Below are 17,119 nucleotides of genomic sequence, written 5' to 3' on the forward strand. Positions count from 1 at the left end.
TAGAAAGAACTTTTTTAGTGTCAGAGTGGTTAACAAATGGAATGCATTAGGAAGTGATGTGGTGGAGGCTGACTCTATACACAGTTTCAAGTGTAGATATGATAGAGCCCAATAGGCTCAGGAACCTGTACACCTGTTGATTGACAGTTGAGAGGCGGGACCAAAGAGCCAGAGCTCAACCCCCGCAAGCACAACTAGGTGAGTACAACTAGGTGAGTACACAAATGCGATAACGAACTGGGAAGAAATTGGCAGAGACGTGTGTTTCGTCTTGTGTACATTGGTGAATGTGTTGCTACTTTTGTAGCAACACTCTCCCTTTTGTAGCGACACACACTCCCTCTTGTAGCAACACACTCTCCCTCTTGTAGCAACACTCTCACCCTCTTGTAGCAACACACTCTCCCTCTTGTAGCAACACACTCTCCCTCTTGCAACAACACACTCTCCCTCTTGTAGCAACACACTCTCCCTCTTGCAACAACACACTCTCCCTCTTGCAACAACACACTCTCCCTCTTGTAACAACACACTCTCCCTCTTGCAACAACACACTCTCCCTCTTGTAACAACACACTCTCCCTCTTGCAACAACACACTCTCCCTCTTGCAACAACACACTCTCCCTCTTGTAACAACACACTCTCCCTCTTGCAACAACACACTCTCCCTCTTGTAACAACACACTCTCCCTCTTGCAACAACACACTCTCCCTCTTGCAACAACACACTCTCCCTCTTGTAACAACACACTCTCCCTCTTGCAACAACACACTCTCCCTCTTGTAACAACACACTCTCCCTCTTGCAACAAAACACTCTCCCTCTTGCAACAACACAAGCCATAACGACAGCCATAAGGCGAATAGGGCTGTCGTTATGGGGAAGGCGAAGACATTCAGTCTTATGGCGAATGAGAGATCAGGAATATTTCCCCCAATTATAAATTGTACTGACGAGGTTAAGGACTGAGCGAGACGACACCTGCTCCAACTAGTTGTGTGTTGTCAGTCAGTGTTTTCATGGGGTAGTGGGGCGAGTTTCAGCTCTTGGCCGCCGCCTTTCCAGTTGTCGAATGTAATATCTGCCGATCCCTTTTTTTCGTGGTTTTTATCTGATTTTTTGTTATTGTTTAACTTGGGATTTAACTAGTAGCCAGCAACTATTTCTCATAATTTGTTCTGTTTGTTTACCGTTCTTAAAATGAGGAGGGTGTTTTCACACATCCCAATTAGTCATATTTGAGTTGCTCTTCAATGGGTGTCCTCTCGTTATGGTGCTGTTCAACCGAAGCAGCTTGTCGCAATTTACTCCATTCATACCCCTGAGTAGTTTACATATATGGATCAAATTCATATTGAAACAAGATACAAAAATAAGCGAGAAATAAACTAGTTTCAAAGATTCAAGCATGAATGGGATTAAATATTTAAATATATGAATGGAAGTGATGTTGATATTAACACAAGCTATGGCTCTCACAGGCCAGGAGGTCTCTATAGCAGATTCCAATATGCTTATGTCCTCCTTCAGCGTCTCCAGATCCTGTGATCCAAGACTGTCCCCCTCTTCACCGCCACATCAAACACATATCCCCTCTCTCGTTCCCCCTCGCTGCCTATCTCACCCTCTCTAGACATGCCAACCCCACTTACTCAATCTCTCACACCATCACACACACACACACGCACATACACACATACACACACACACTCACACCTATGAGTGTATACAAGATGTTACATATACGAGAGTGGGGAAGTCGGAGGGATATCACATCCCCAGTTTAGGGAAGCTCAAGGTCCTTTAGACGCAATTGGAATTCCTCTCGTGTCTTTAATGGGATCTTCGAAGGTCATTGTCGGGCTGGAGACAAGGCTCTTTATGATCTTGGCGTCTGCTGAGAGCAGGCGAGGAGTGGGTCTATTGGCTGATGAGTAGGGCTGAGGGCAGGCTAGGAGCGGGTCAATTGGCTGATGAGTAGGGCTGAGGGCAGGCTAGGAGCGGGTCTATTGGCTGATGAGTAGGGCTGAGGGCAGGCTAGGAGCGGGTCTATTGGCTGATGAGTAGGGCTGAGGGAAGGATAGGAGTGGGTCTATTGGCTGATGAGTAGGGCTGAGGGCAGGCTAGGAGTGGGTCTATTGGCTGATGAGTAGGGCTGAGGGAAGGATAGGAGTGGGTCTATTGGCTGATGAGTAGGGGCTGAGGGCAGGCTAGGACAGCGAGGATTCATCGTCGCTGCGAAGATGAACAGTGAAATAATTGTCAGTAAAATCAAGGGGAAAGCGAGCTTAGGTCATAATCAGGAGAGGAGTGCTACGCTTGTACGATTACTCAACACTTGGACGGGATCTGAGGGGGCTGGAATGTGATGACTATCGGTAATCGAACGCCGGCGTTGCAAGAATCTGACTCGTTGCAGTACCGACCAGTCCAACTGGACCCACTTCCCCAGGGAGAAGAAACACAGGACGAACGCATAAGATGCTGATCCATCCGGTGTGTACAAACAATTGTTTTTAATGTACCTTTACCTGAATTAACATCTTATTGACCAGACCTCACACTAGAAGGTGAAGGGACGACGACGTTTCGGTCCGTCCTTGACCATTCTCAAGTCGATTGTGTCAACACAATCGACGTTTGTTTGACGAGAATGTTGGACAAGCAATGTTTTCCCTTTAATTTTTTTTTCAAAACGTGATAATCTCAAAAGTAATGGTTGTACGCGACATTAAAACTCCCGTTCCTGGTACAATATATTGCTAATGATTTCAGCTGGCGGCTTTTACTTTAGTCTATTGGCCATGAACAGAAAATTATATCTCCGAAACGCAATTTGAGAGAATAGTTTCAATTTAGGCATCGTTTATCCTTACAACTTTCACGGATATCATCTTATATTTAGAAAATGATCTCTATATTTTTTTTCCTCATTTACTAACAAAAACTTTGTTGACTATCTGTCGAAATTACGCGTGATTAATTAGGCCGCGTTATCTTAAACAGTGTCTATAAAGAGGCGCTCAGATAATTTACGTAAAAAAAAAAAAAAAAGGGGTGCAAGAAATTTACCTTATCCTTAGTGGCTGTCTCGCTGTGGGTAAATTGGATGGTGTCCATTAGCGGCTCCAGACCACCTTAACGTGTTTATGCTAATTTTCCATTCTTCACTGGAACTTTCAGACCCTGGTGGTGGCGGTTGGTGGTTGGGGGGGGGGGGGAAGGTCTTTTTTTCTGAGGAACTTTCTCTACCACAAGTAACACCTGAAGCTCCCTTTCTCGGGATCCTTCCTTATCACAACACGTGACAAATTCAGTAGAATTCCAAGTAAATTCAGTAGAATTTCTGGCTACAATTCTTATACCATGTCGTAGCTCAGTCGATTAAGGCAGGGTCTAGGATGCTCTCGGACGTAGGTTCGAATCCTCGTCACGGCCCTTGTGGATTTGTTCACAACACCTGAAATTTCCTTTCTCGGGATTCTTCTCTGCCACAAGTAACACTTTCTGCAACTCTTTTCCACGAGGATGTTCATGTCTTAGAACAGGTACCGGATCCGAGAGTTATGGTATATAGGATCAGGAGTTTCCCTGGAACACAATTCATTAATGGTTTTACGTCCAGGTTCCTAATAACTGCTGGAAGCACAGGGACAACTGGTTCGACAAAACTGGTTCCCAGTTATCCAATCACTTGTACTGGTCGGTATACAACAACGGCCTCGCTTCTTGTAGTTTGGCGTTCAATTCCCGATGGTCCAAGTGAGTGAGCCCCCGTTCCTTCACTCCGTCCCCACATCCCAGATCCTTGTCCTTCCATCCATTAGAAACCTAAATAGTTTGACGCTTTTGCCTCGTAATTATCTTACCTTAGTTCGCAACTGACCCACCATGTCCAGGGTTCGAACTCTAGTCCTCTCAGTGGCTAGGCGAGTGTGCTGACCCTTACACCACAAGGTTCCTCTAATAAAGTTGAACACCCGCCTTGGTGACCCTCCTTGGAAGGGTGAACAAAAATCCTAATAAAGTAATCAGTGGGGTGACAGAAGACAATATTATATATATATATATATATATATATATATATATATATATATATATATATATATATATATATATATATATATATATATATATATATATATATATATATATATATATACATGAGGTATACATTGCTCTACCAGCCTTCCTTTCCTCCTCTCATGCATCGCACGACCTCGTCAGAGATATTTTACCTGCAACCCTGAGAGATTCAGCAGGAATACACGATCCTGCTTTCACTGAATGTTCAAATCAGTGGAATGTTCTTGCAGCCCCAGCAACCATTATAGAGCCAACAAAACAACACAAACAGTCCGGCTGGGACCACCCTCTAGTGGAAAAAGTAGCTGATGCCATGCTAAGCGTCGCAACATCAGACAAGGAGAAAGCCCGCCTCAGAGCAGTGCGTGCCCCCCATGCAGGAGACTTCCTCCTGGCAGTACCCATGTCTGCAATGGGCACGCGCCTAGATCCAGAATCCCTTCGTGTAGCAGTGGCCCTCCGCCTTGGTGCCCCAATTCACACTGAATACAAGTGTATTTGCAACAGGGTGGAAGCAGACCAATACGGACTGCATGGGTTGCATTGCGGAAGCACAAAGGGCTGGCATGCAAGACACAACGAGGTCAATGACATCATCAAAAGAAGCCTCGTCTCAGCTGGGTGCCCAGCGGAGAGAGAACCTCGCATCCTAGGGGTCCAAAACCCGGATTTCCCAGCACTTCGCCCTGATGGCATCACCATATACTCATGGAAGGAGGGTAGACAGTTGGTGTGGGACTACACATGTGTATCCACCCTGGCTGACACCTATGTACACTTCGGAGCTGATCAAGCAGGTGGGGCGGCCAACCACAGGGAAACAGCAAAATCACTCAAGTACAGGCGACTGGAAGGTCAATACCTCTTTGTTCCCATAGCGTCTGAGACGCATGGCCCCTGGGGCAAGAGTGCCTTGGGATTTCTCAAGGAATTGGGGTCCAAGCTCATTGACGTCACCAGAGACCCAAGGGCTTCCAGTTTTTTATTTCAGCGTCTCAGTGTGGCGATCCAGAGGGGAAATGCTTGCTGCGTCCTCGGTTCCTGTCCAGAAGCGGAGGAGCATCAAGAGATCCATAACCTTTAGGCATTTGTCTTGTATGTTTTGTAACCTTTAAATACACAATAAAGAAAAAAAAAAAGGGAAGGGGGTGGTAGGAGAAAAGCACACAGAAACTGTATTGGAGGGGATCCACATTCCCTCCAATGCGTTATGTGTGGTTTCCTCCGAGGCTATGGGTCCCCCTTCTTCCAGCCAGAGGTGGTACTCCCTTCCCTATATATTCCCTATATATATATATATATATATATATATATATATATATATATATATATATATATATATATATATATATATATATATATATATATATATATATATATATATATATATATATATATATATATATATATATATATATATATATATATATATATATATATAAATAGATAGATAGACTGATATAAAAATAGATATATATAAAAATAGAGAGAGAGAGAGAGAGAGAGAGAGAGAGAGAGAGAGAGAGAGAGAGAGAGAGAGAGAGAGAGAGAGAGAGAGAGAGAGAGAGAGAGAGAGAGAGAGAGAGAGAGAAGAGAGAGAGAGAGAGAGAGAGAGAGAGAGAGAGAGAGAGAGAGAGAGAGAGAGAGAGAGAGAGAGAGAGAGAGAGAGAGAGAGAGAGAGAGAGAGAGAGAGAGAGAGAGAGAGAGAGAGAGAGAGAGAGAGAGAGAGAGAGAGGGAGAGAGCGAGTTTAAGCACATGCATATATGAATACCTATTTAAATGTACTTATAAATGTATGCATGTGATACATGTATACGTAAATGTATATGTTGGCGTATACGCCAGTGCCAATTTTCCCATATTAAGGTACAAACCCTATTTTTGGCCCAAAAATATATAACAGTTTTCTTTGCATTGCGATGAACGTTTAAAAACTTTTCCAAAAAATATCGCGATATAACAAATACTAATCGTATAATCCACAAGTAAACACTCGCACTGCCGATATCCGAACTCGGATATCGGCAGTGCGATATTTACGCATCTGGCAGCACCCTAACGGCAATGAATAATCCGAATATTGCTTTTCAGCGGACGTGATCGCATTACCTGTCGGAGAGGACGACCCCTCAGAGTCCGAACAGTGCCTCGGCATATCCGAGCATCTGATCCTCAATGGCCACTGGACGAGATGACTTAAGGAGCATGTCAATGGCTCAGTTGAGGGCCGTTTTGCTTGTAAACAAATGTCCCGGGACCCACTTATTTGAGTGGTGAGTTGAGCGGGACACGCAAGATGAACTATGCCCGGATGGGCGGCAGCTGTGGTGGAGGTCCGTAGAGCGATGCTGACTTCAACTTGACTTCCCCCCAGCGAAACTCAGGAGGAACCCACTCAAGACGCAACCCCACTCAAGACGCAACCCCACTTAAGACGTAACCCCACTCAAGACGTATCCTCACTCAAGACGCACCTCACTCAAGACGCACCCCACTCAAGACGCATCCCACTCAGGACGCAACCCCACTCAGAACGCAACCCCACTTAAGACGTAACCCCACTCAAGACGTATCCTCACTCAAGACGCAACCCACTCAAGACGCAACCCACTCAAGACGCAACCCACTCAAGACGTACCCCACTCAAAACGCACCCAACTCAAAATGCATCCCCCACTCAAGACGCACCCCCACTCAAGACGCACCCCCACTCAAGACGTCTCCATTGCTCCTCACAGGATAACCTTGTCGTTTACGAAGACATATAATCGCAATAAACATATCCCCAAGAGGTTCGCATCCTTTCGGCAATATTTTGGTTCTGAATGTATAAATTCTCTCCGTAAACTGTTTCTACTGCGAATTTGAGGCGAGTTTTCTTTCCGAAGATTTGTCAAGAGATATTTCCTCTTTCTATGATAACCACCTGCCAGAAATATTTCTCCTCCAGTGAAATTTATTTCCCCCCTTGAATCATTCATCCTTTTGCAGGTAAAGGAATGTTATTTTGGGGGGATATTTGGGATATTTTTGTTCAATATTTGTCATATAGACAATACTTTTAATTATTTTTTTGTAATTAGATCGCGTATCCTTCGTCAGTTAATAATTCAAAGATGGTTCCAGTAGCACAGTGGTCTACATTATCGGGAACCATAGGGCTCACCATGCGGTCAAAAAGTTACCCGGGAGTTAGGCGACTGTTCTGGGTGGGGGGGGGTGGGGGGGAGTTTACTGCATCCTTGGGAAAGGTCACTAGTTAGTCAGGAGAAAAAGAGAAGTAAAGATTGTCTTTCCCCTGACAATGGGAAACATGGCTCCCACGAGGAGTTTATCATCGAAGTTCAATCATATTTAACTTTTGAGATATTTTCCCATAGTATGTTGTCTAGGCTACTCCTAAACTCTGAAGTATTTCAGAAGTAAAGTTAATGTAGCGCTTTACCTCGGAAATATTTCACAGTAGTCATTTTGTGTAGTCCTTGCTTCTGACATATTCCTCACCATGACTGCTAAACAATTCATACCTTTAAAATATTCAACAGAAGGTACTGTATACAAACTCTCTCTGAGATGATATAATGTCATGTAGTCATACTGGCTTAGCATTTTCCACCCTCACAAATTACCACTTGTCATGGGCGCCCCTACAGTAGCTACTGCTGTACAGTAAACACTGAGCTCTCCTCTCTGCTCTAATTCGATCGTTTCCTGAACCCTCTTAATAGCTCATGTTGCAGTCGCTCTTAAAGTTGACGATGAATACCTACAACACAACAACACAACCACGTCCTCTCTCTCTCTCTCTCTCTCTCTCTCTCTCTCTCTCTCTCTCTCTCTCTCTCTCTCTCTCTCTCTCTCTCTCTCTCTCTCTCTCTCTCTCTCTCTCTCTAGCTTTTCTCCCCATCTGTGATGATATAATGTCGGCCTAATGTTTACTCATAAAATATTTCTGATTATGCCCACTGAGAACGCCATCACAAGGCCATTTGATGCGCCCAGCATATCCCCATAACACTCCTCCCACACACACACAACCTTAAATCCATCTCTCAGAGACACAACCTTAAATCCATCTCTCAGAGACACAACCTTAAATCCATCTCTCAGAGACACACCCTTAAATCCATCTCTCAGAGACACACCCTTAAATCCATCTCTCAGAGACACACCCTTAAATCCATCTCTCAGAGACACAACCTTAAATCCATCTCACAAAGACACAACCTTAAATCATCCTTCGGAGGAGTCAATAACCTTACCTTGGGCTAATTAAAATCTTCTGTCTCTACGGGTATTCTAATTAACATCATTAGAGCATTACTAACCTAACAACAAAATACAGTATACTATGGGAGTATGGATACATGCAACATTTACCAAAGGAAATTACAAGTCATTCAGAAGTCAGACTCACTCCAAATTTCACGAACGATCAACTACCAGCATCAGAAACGTTACAAGCAGGAAAATATAGCTACAGATTGGCAAAGATATAAGTACGTTTCCATTCTAGAAGAGAGATGCTGATGCTGTTGATGAAAGGATGCCCACCTTATCTCAGGTAGGAAAAACACACAATGTACCTGAAACGGAACTCCTTGAGACACTCTCAGTAATATGACACCAGTTTCTAGACCAGAAAGACGAGATGGAGATTTACCTCCAAACTTACAAAAGGAATATGAGGCGACATGTGTGTGTGTGTGTGTGTGTGTGTGAACACTTACCTCGACAAGGTGTCTTTTTGTGATCCAGCATATATGTTTAGACAAAGAAATTCAAGACACAACAAAGGAAGCAGCGCCTTGCTTCAAACCTTGCTTCTCAGTATCGCCAAACGATACGTACGCTGTAAAACTTGACAACAAGAGATTTTCCTCATATTTTTCTTTTCATGTAACCGAAGTCTGTCTATAGTTTGCCAAGCAAGTCTTTGGCGAAGAGTAAACAAAGTTTTATTTTTAATTTTTTTTTGAGGGCGCTCGACTTAACAATGGTTTCTTTCACACACATCCAGTAGCGGACTCGTCACGACACCTCGTAAACAAAAAAAAGGAGCGAACTCGAAACTTGACGAAACAATGCAACAATGTTCTCCGCCAGGGAGGGAAAAAAATACGGGTAGTGAAAAAGAGTCAGCTTGTTACCCGGAATGAAAATATTCAACTGAAAAATTCCGTAGTTCGCGTGCTTGTAACTCTGCGTGGAACGTGTATAGGCGACTCTGGGAATTGCCGTGTACAGAACGTGGAACGTGAGTGTTCAGAACGCGGAAGGTGGGCACTCAGAACGCGGAAGGTGGGCACTCAGAACGCGGAAGGTGGACACTCAGAACGCGGAAGGTGGGCACTCAGAACGCGGAAGGTGGGCACTCAGAACGCGGAAGGTGGGCACTCAGAACGCGGAAGGTGGACACTCAGAACGCGGAAGGTGGGCACTCAGAACGCGGAAGGTGGACACTCAGAACGCGGAAGGTGGGCACTCAGAACGCGGAAGGTGGGCACTCAGAACGCGGAAGGTGGACACTCAGAACGCGAAAGGTGGGCACTCAGAACGCGGAAGGTGGACACACAGAACGCGGAAGGTGGACACTCAGAACGCGGAAGGTGGGCACTCAGAACGCGGAAGGTGGACACTCAGACCGCGGAAGGTGGGCACTCAGAACGCGGAAGGTGGACACTCAGAACGCGGAAGGTGGACACTCAGAACGCGGAAGGTGGACACTCAGAACGCGGAAGGTGGGCACTCAGAACGCGGAAGGTGGACACTCAGAACGCGGAAGGTGGGCACTCAGAACGCGGAAGGTGGACACTCAGAACGCGGAAGGTGGACACTCAGAATGCGGAAGGTGGACACTCAGAACGCGGAAGGTGGGCACTCAGAACGCGGAAGGTGGACACTCAGAACGCGGAAGGTGGACACTCAGAATGCGGAAGGTGGGCACTCAGAACGCGGAAGGTGGGCACTCAGAACACGGAACGTGCGCGCTAAGAACGCGAAACGTGGGCATACACATGCCCACTTCTATCGGTGCACAATTCCAGAGAGGTTCGTGAAGATACAGAGAGAGAAAGAGAGAGAGAGAGAGAGAGAGAGAGAGAGAGAGAGAGAGAGAGAGAGAGAGAGAGAGAGAGAGAGAGAGAGAGAGAGAGAGAGAGAGAGAGAGAGAGAGAGAGAGAGAGAGAGAGAGAGAGAGAGAGAGAATGAAGAGAGATAATGAAGAGAAATAATCAGGGAAAGCATTCAGAGAGAAAGAGAGAGAGAGCAGGGGGGATGAGGATAAGCCCCCAGAAAAGAAGAACGACCCCTCATACCCAGAATAGCCAAACTTAGTGAACAGCGCATCGTCATTACCATGCTAGCTCAGTTTATGCCTCCAGAACACCCTTGCCACACTCATTCCCTCTGCCCTCCCCTCCACCCATCCATCCATCCCTCCCTCCATCCCTCCTTCCCTTCCCCTCCTTTCCTCCATCCTTCCCTTCCACTTTCTCCCTCCCTCCTTCATTCTCCTTGCGGGTGATCTCGTAATCTTCACGGATTACATCGTATGTTTCCGTACAAACATTAATCCGGATCTCATTACGTGTTACGTCTGAGAGCCTTACACATTACGCTAATTGCTGATGTAGTCTGTGTGTGTGTAAGCGAGTGCTCGGCCTTCTCTGTGCTGCTCTTCCTAATATAATTGTAAGCCTTACAGGAATATCGACTAAACACCATCGCAGTTACTCTTTACTATTGATATAGGAATGCTATATCATGTGATCATATATATATATATATATATATATATATATATATATATATATATATATATATATATATATATATATATTATTAAATATGACCGAAAAAGTAAGATTAATAATTCTAACACGAATTTTCTCAATCTTTCGTACATTACGCTTCACTGTTGGAGGTAAATCAAAAATCAATTCTCCAAAATTCATTTTTATTTCTAGTCTGACGCGACACGGGCGCGTTTCGTAAAACTTATTACATTTTCAAAGACTTTAGTTCACAAATACACAAATGAATAGAACTTACGTATCTCCGATTTTATATCTACATTTGAGTGAGGTGGAAGGGGTGATGTGGCATTAACACAAGACAGAACAAAATGTGGTATTAATAGGGTATTAATTTCATCAACACAAGACAGAACAAGAGTATTAATAGGGTATTAATTTCATCAACACAAGACAGAACACGAAGCAATGGATATTGAATAGAAGTGTTTGTAGAAAGCCTATTGGTCCATATTTCTTGATGCTTCTATATTGGAGCGGAGTCTTGAGGTGGGTAGAATATAGTTGTGCAATAATTGGCTGTTGATTGCTGGTATTGACTTCTTGATGTGTAGTGCCTCGCAAACGTCAAGCCGCCTGCTATCGCTGTATCTATCGATGGTTTCTGTGTTGTTTACTAGGATTTCTCTGGCGATGGTTTGGTTGTGGGAAGAGATTATATGTTCCTTAATGGAGCCCTGTTGCTTATGCATCGTTAAACGCCTAGAAAGAGATGTTGTTGTCTTGCCTATATACTGGGTTTTTTGGAGCTTACAGTCCCCAAGTGGGCATTTGAAGGCATAGACGACGTTAGTCTCTTTTAAAGCGTTCTGTTTTGTGTCTGGAGAGTTTCTCATGAGTAGGCTGGCCGTTTTTCTGGTTTTATAGTAAATCGTCAGTTGTATCCTCTGATTTTTGTCTGTAGGGATAACGTTTCTATTAACAATATCTTTCAGGACCCTTTCCTCCGTTTTATGAGCTGTGGAAAAGAAGTTCCTGTAAAATAGTCTAATAGGGGGTATAGGTGTTGTGTTAGTTGTCTCTTCAGAGGTTGCATGGCTTTTCACTTTCCTTCTTATGATGTCTTCGACGAAACCATTGGAGAAGCCGTTATTGACTAGGACCTGCCTTACCCTACAGAGTTCTTCGTGTTAGAATTATTAATCTTACTTTTTCGGTCATATTTAATAATATATGTCTACAGGAAAGACTGCTACCAAAATATATATATATATATATATATATATATATATATATATATATATATATATATATATATATATATATATATATATATATATATATATATATATATATATATATATATATATATATATATATATATATATATGTGCGGAAAATCCACAGAGAAATATGAAATGAGGTGAACGTTTCGGCTTGTTATAGCCTTTGTCAACACCAGACTGACTCAATGTCAGTCTGGTGTTGACAAAGGCTATAACAAGCCGAAACGTTCACCTCATTTCATATTTCTCTGTGGATTTTCCGCATAAAATGATCAGTGTTTTGTGATCGTCAATTGCATATATATATATATATATATATATATATATATATATATATATATATATATATATATATATATATATATATATATATATATATATATATATATATATATATATATACATATACATATATATAATGTATGTCGTCGTCGTTGATATGCCTGCCCATATGTCCAAGGTTGGAGAGCAGGCTCAGAGGGGGGACTTGCTTCTAGCATGCCAGCTTCACCCAACTTTTTAGGATAACACGTGTGTAGTATGGGACGGTCATAGGGTGGTCGGGGTCGGCCACACTGCCCTCCACCCCCCCCCCCCACTCCTTTCCCATCCCCCATTTTAAGAGAGATCGGCTTCTACAGCACTTTTGTGAAGTTAGAAATCCGGGATTTTTTCTGAGGAGTTTTTGAGTGGTTTTTACCATTTCGTAATATTACATTTTCTGAGAGAGTGATAGATAGAAATAGAGATATGACGCTTATGAGAGGAGGCCTGGACAAGGACCGGGCCGCGGGGACATTGACGCCCGAAATCTTCGCAAGGAGGAATGAAGAGCGCGAGCTAATAGGGAGAGATATGGAGGAGAGAGAAACATGGAGATGAGAAAGACGTGGAGAAGGGGAAAGAGAGGGATAGAGGAGAGAGAGAGAGAGGAGGAGAGAGAGATAGAAATAGAGAGAGAGAGAGAGAGAGAGAGAGAGAGAGAGAGAGAGAGAGAGAGAGAGAGAGAGAGAGAGAGAGAGAGAGACAGACAGACAGACAGACAGACAGACAGACAGACAGACAGACAGACAGACAGACAGACAGACCAGAGCACCACCAGGCACTCCTTGTGGTTTATACAACACAATGCAGCTCAATTTAACAAATGATGAGAATAAAGTGCAATAGCGCACTAATCAATGTAATAATAACCCACTATTTTGAAAACACAAGAAACGAAAAGTGAATATTTGGGTAGGTTCTTTTATGGCTTCAAGTCAGGTGTTTTGGGACCAAGGACAGGTGTCAAGTCAGGTGTTCTTGGAGCAAGAACAGGTGTCAAGTCAGATGTCATGGTAAGCTTTAGGTAATAACCTCCTTGTTAAATAATCACTCACAACTGATGATTAATACATTTCCATCATACAATTAGGTTAGATATAAAGATTGACCAATCAAGATAACTGCAATCAGCTCTTTCGTAAGTCCCGTAATGTTAATCACTTTTCCTTGACTCTTGAATATACGGTCAATTACACGCGATAGCTGTCTGTCGCTGCAGATATCACGCATTTTTGTGTTAATTTACAAGTGCATTTGTGTGACAACATTTTTTATTTTTCACGAGTTTCCTGTTCTACTCATCAGGGTTCAGCGAGCAGGCAAGTTTCAGCTATCAGGTAAGTTTGATTCCTTACTCGATGAGGATGAGTATTATTCATTTTTCTCACAGTGAGGTACAGTGGTGGCAAATTAACGAACTGATATTGAAGTATGTTTATGTATATATATATATATATATATATATATATATATATATATATATATATATATATATATATATATATATAATTTTTCCTTTGTTTGGTGGATGAATAACCTCAAATCCGGGACAAAAACAAAGCCAGAATATTCTCAACATTTCTGGCTTCCAGATCCCCAGCAAAAAATCATCTCTACTTCATATTCGAGTTCGGAGTACCGTCGGGTATTTAAACTTCCCAGGGAACTCTAATATGCTGCTAAGAAAACAATATAGTCTTAGGGGGGACGCTTTGTTTCCTATCGGTCCTGAAAATCAATCAAGAAACCTTTGAATTGCTCTGGGGATTCATGAAAACGTTGTGACCAGTTTTCTGAGTCTCGTGATACGGAGTATGTACAGAGGAAGTCAAATATGAGAATAAAAATACCTTAATTAAGAAGTCAACATTGCGGAGGAGGTCAACGAATAACAGTACTCACCAATAGGGCCGTTCTCCTGCACCTCGCCGAACATGGTCGTGTTGGGGAAGACGGGCGGATTGTCGTTGATGTCCTTCACCAACAGGGTCACCACTGTCTCCACCACGTGCACACGCCCTACCCGTCCACCACGCCGGCGCCCGCCAGGCCCGTCGTCACCGCCCAGTCGTCCACCTCCGGTCATGTTCCTGTTCTGTAACTCCCCGCCAAAGACAGTCACGTCCTCACAGCCTCCTCCTCCCCCGCCACCGTCGCCTTCGCCAGAGTCGTCCATTCCGTAGTGGTCGTTAGGAGTAATGAAGACGCCTCTGGGTCCCCTGGAGGATTTACCATGATGGTAACTATCGGAGTGGAATTCTTGAGCAATAGCGGAGCGCGAATCAGCAACAAACCTTCTCCTCGAATCGTCACCGACCAAAGCATCACGAGATAATCTTGCAATAGACTCAGAGTTTCTCTTTGATTTGTCGTTGACTATGATGGACTTCTCTTTCGTAAGTAAGGTTGGGTGTAGTTCTCGTGGGTTTCCTTGCCTGCTGAGGGCTGACTCGGGCTGGTTACTTACTGGTGAGAAAGTACCATTAACTTTGCGATATCTCGGCGCAAGTGTTTTACGGTAGGTCTCTTCATGGTATATATTCATTTCAGTCCTGTGCGCAAACTTTTGTAATGCAAATGAGGATAGCGGCGTCTTCAAACCTGATGCAGGCTCCGAACTCCACGATGAAGTAGAGAATTTTTGCTCGGGATGTGAAAGCCAAGAATATTCGGAATATTCTGGCTCGGTTTTTATTCCGAGTGTGAGGTTATTCATGGCTGAAGTTGGAAATGAATCCATAATTCTAATATTATCAGATGCATCTTCCACCGGTGTTGATTGTGTGTTTGGGGATTTCGTAACTATTCTGTTAAGTTTCCTAACTACATTTCTCTCTTCTATTTCTTTGGCGTTCGATTCTGAGGACACACTCGTCTTGGTTGTGGAGGTGGTGTTTAGCGAGATAGTCGAACCAGAAGTGAAGCTTGGAGTTGACCTTTGACCTTGCCTCAAACTTCTCTTCGCGGTGGTAGTTCTCCAGGAAGATAGGGTCCGTCCTTTCCACCCATTATTGATGTTTGGAATCTTATTTAACGAAACTCTGTTATCATTTGTAATAATTAGAAGATTTTGTTGATTAAAAATATGATCTGTGCTCGCTATTGAAGTTGCTGGTTCAGTCGTGCGCACATCGATTGGGTGGTTCTCGTGATTGGCCAATTGCCCTAAATTATGGGGATTGTCTTTAGCGTTATATCCGCTTAACAGGCGTTTACTGGGCTTTGCAACTCTCGTTAAACTCTCAGCGCTCGACTTTGTTTCAGTGTTCTCGTGATAGTACTGAACATTTCTCTCACCTACGCTGTCTGTGGGTCCAGGTGGAAGGTTTTTGTAACGTCCTTGCTTTTTTTGCGAGCTGCTTACTCTGTGTAGTATGAGCCCCAGCCCTCTCCCCTCCTCAGGGGACACGGGGAAATTTCTGAAAATTTCATGGTTTTGCTTCCGAATGTGTAGAGGTATGTTGGGCACAGTATTTTTGCTGCCGATGTACTGCCCGATTTTTTCCCAATTTCCATTTCTGTGCTTTTCTCCCGCAGTCAAAAGTCCCCACCTGTCACTCCTCGAGTCCCAGGAATACATTACCCCCAAACTATCTTGAGGTGCACTCTGCCCCGCTGGATGCTCCACCGCCGTTATCTTTTCAATCGACGTTTTTCCATCTTCCATTTCTTTTCCTCCACTGGAAACCTTGACGGCTACCAGACCATCAAAATCCCCCTCCATACCTCTCCTCTCCGATATAATCCCACTCAGTTCTCCCTCGCTGGGGCCTCCGATATCCCTCTGGACTCGAGCTTGGGGAAGGTGATGATCCTGGGCTCCTTGAAGAACTTGAAGGAAGAGATCGTCTCTCTCAGGCATCCAGTGGACCTGGGCGTCCCGGACCTGCACCCGTACCTTCCATACCTGCCGGCCTCGCGGTGGGTCTCGGTCCAAGGCCTGCATCGTGTGAAAGAAGAAAAATATATAATCTCACGGTGAACACAGAGGGAAGTGCATTCATGGAATCAAACATGCACGACAAACAAAAATGTTATTTATAGGAAAGTCATGACGATATACAACGGGATCGAACCTGCGTCCCTATAATGGAGCATCTTGATTTCGAACCAGAATTTTTCACGAGATTTATGCAATTATTTTTTGTGTGGCAACTCCTACTTGCTCAATTACACCTTCTACCCCTGGCCGGCACGTGTACCCACACCCTGACCGGCACGTGTACCCATGACCTGCCAGGCACGTGTACCCACGTCCTGCTAGGCACGTGTACACACGCCCTGCCAGGCACGTGTACCCACGCCCTGCCAGGCACGTGTACCCACGCCCTGCCAGGCATGCACACTGCACATTTCTCCAAAACAGACTAACCTGTTCCTCAAATATTTCTACCAGTTGAGGAAATTAAGCTCCGCCCCAAAAGGAACAGCCAATCAAAAGGGATCCAAATAAAAAAAAAACAGCCAATCAAGAGGCCTGTACGACCGTTCATAGGCCCCAAAACTGCTGAATTGTTAACTGTAGAAGTTCCCAAGCTTCGCCCTGAGTGTGCCCCGGCTCCAGGACTCTCCCAAACAGTTCTGGCTACAATTACTCACTCTGGACTTGACAGCTTCAAGTGCCTAGATAACGCTTTTATGAGTTCTCATCCTTTTCACTCTCG

The 17,119-nt window shown here is 44.1% G+C and overlaps 1 protein-coding gene across 1 annotated transcript in view; it reads right to left on the minus strand.

Annotated features, from left to right (window-relative positions):
• Positions 1–17,119, minus strand: part of LOC123748094 (uncharacterized) — a 208,107-nt gene that overhangs the window by 128,768 nt on the left and 62,220 nt on the right. Inside the window, exon 6 of the mRNA XM_069303372.1 lies at positions 14,358–16,395. Coding sequence (XP_069159473.1) covers positions 14,358–16,395 — 2,038 coding nt within the window. The remainder of the gene's footprint in view (positions 1–14,357; positions 16,396–17,119) is intronic.

This window comes from Procambarus clarkii, chromosome 5, assembly GCF_040958095.1.
Source record: "Procambarus clarkii isolate CNS0578487 chromosome 5, FALCON_Pclarkii_2.0, whole genome shotgun sequence".
In the NCBI taxonomy this organism is placed as follows: domain Eukaryota; kingdom Metazoa; phylum Arthropoda; class Malacostraca; order Decapoda; family Cambaridae; genus Procambarus; species Procambarus clarkii.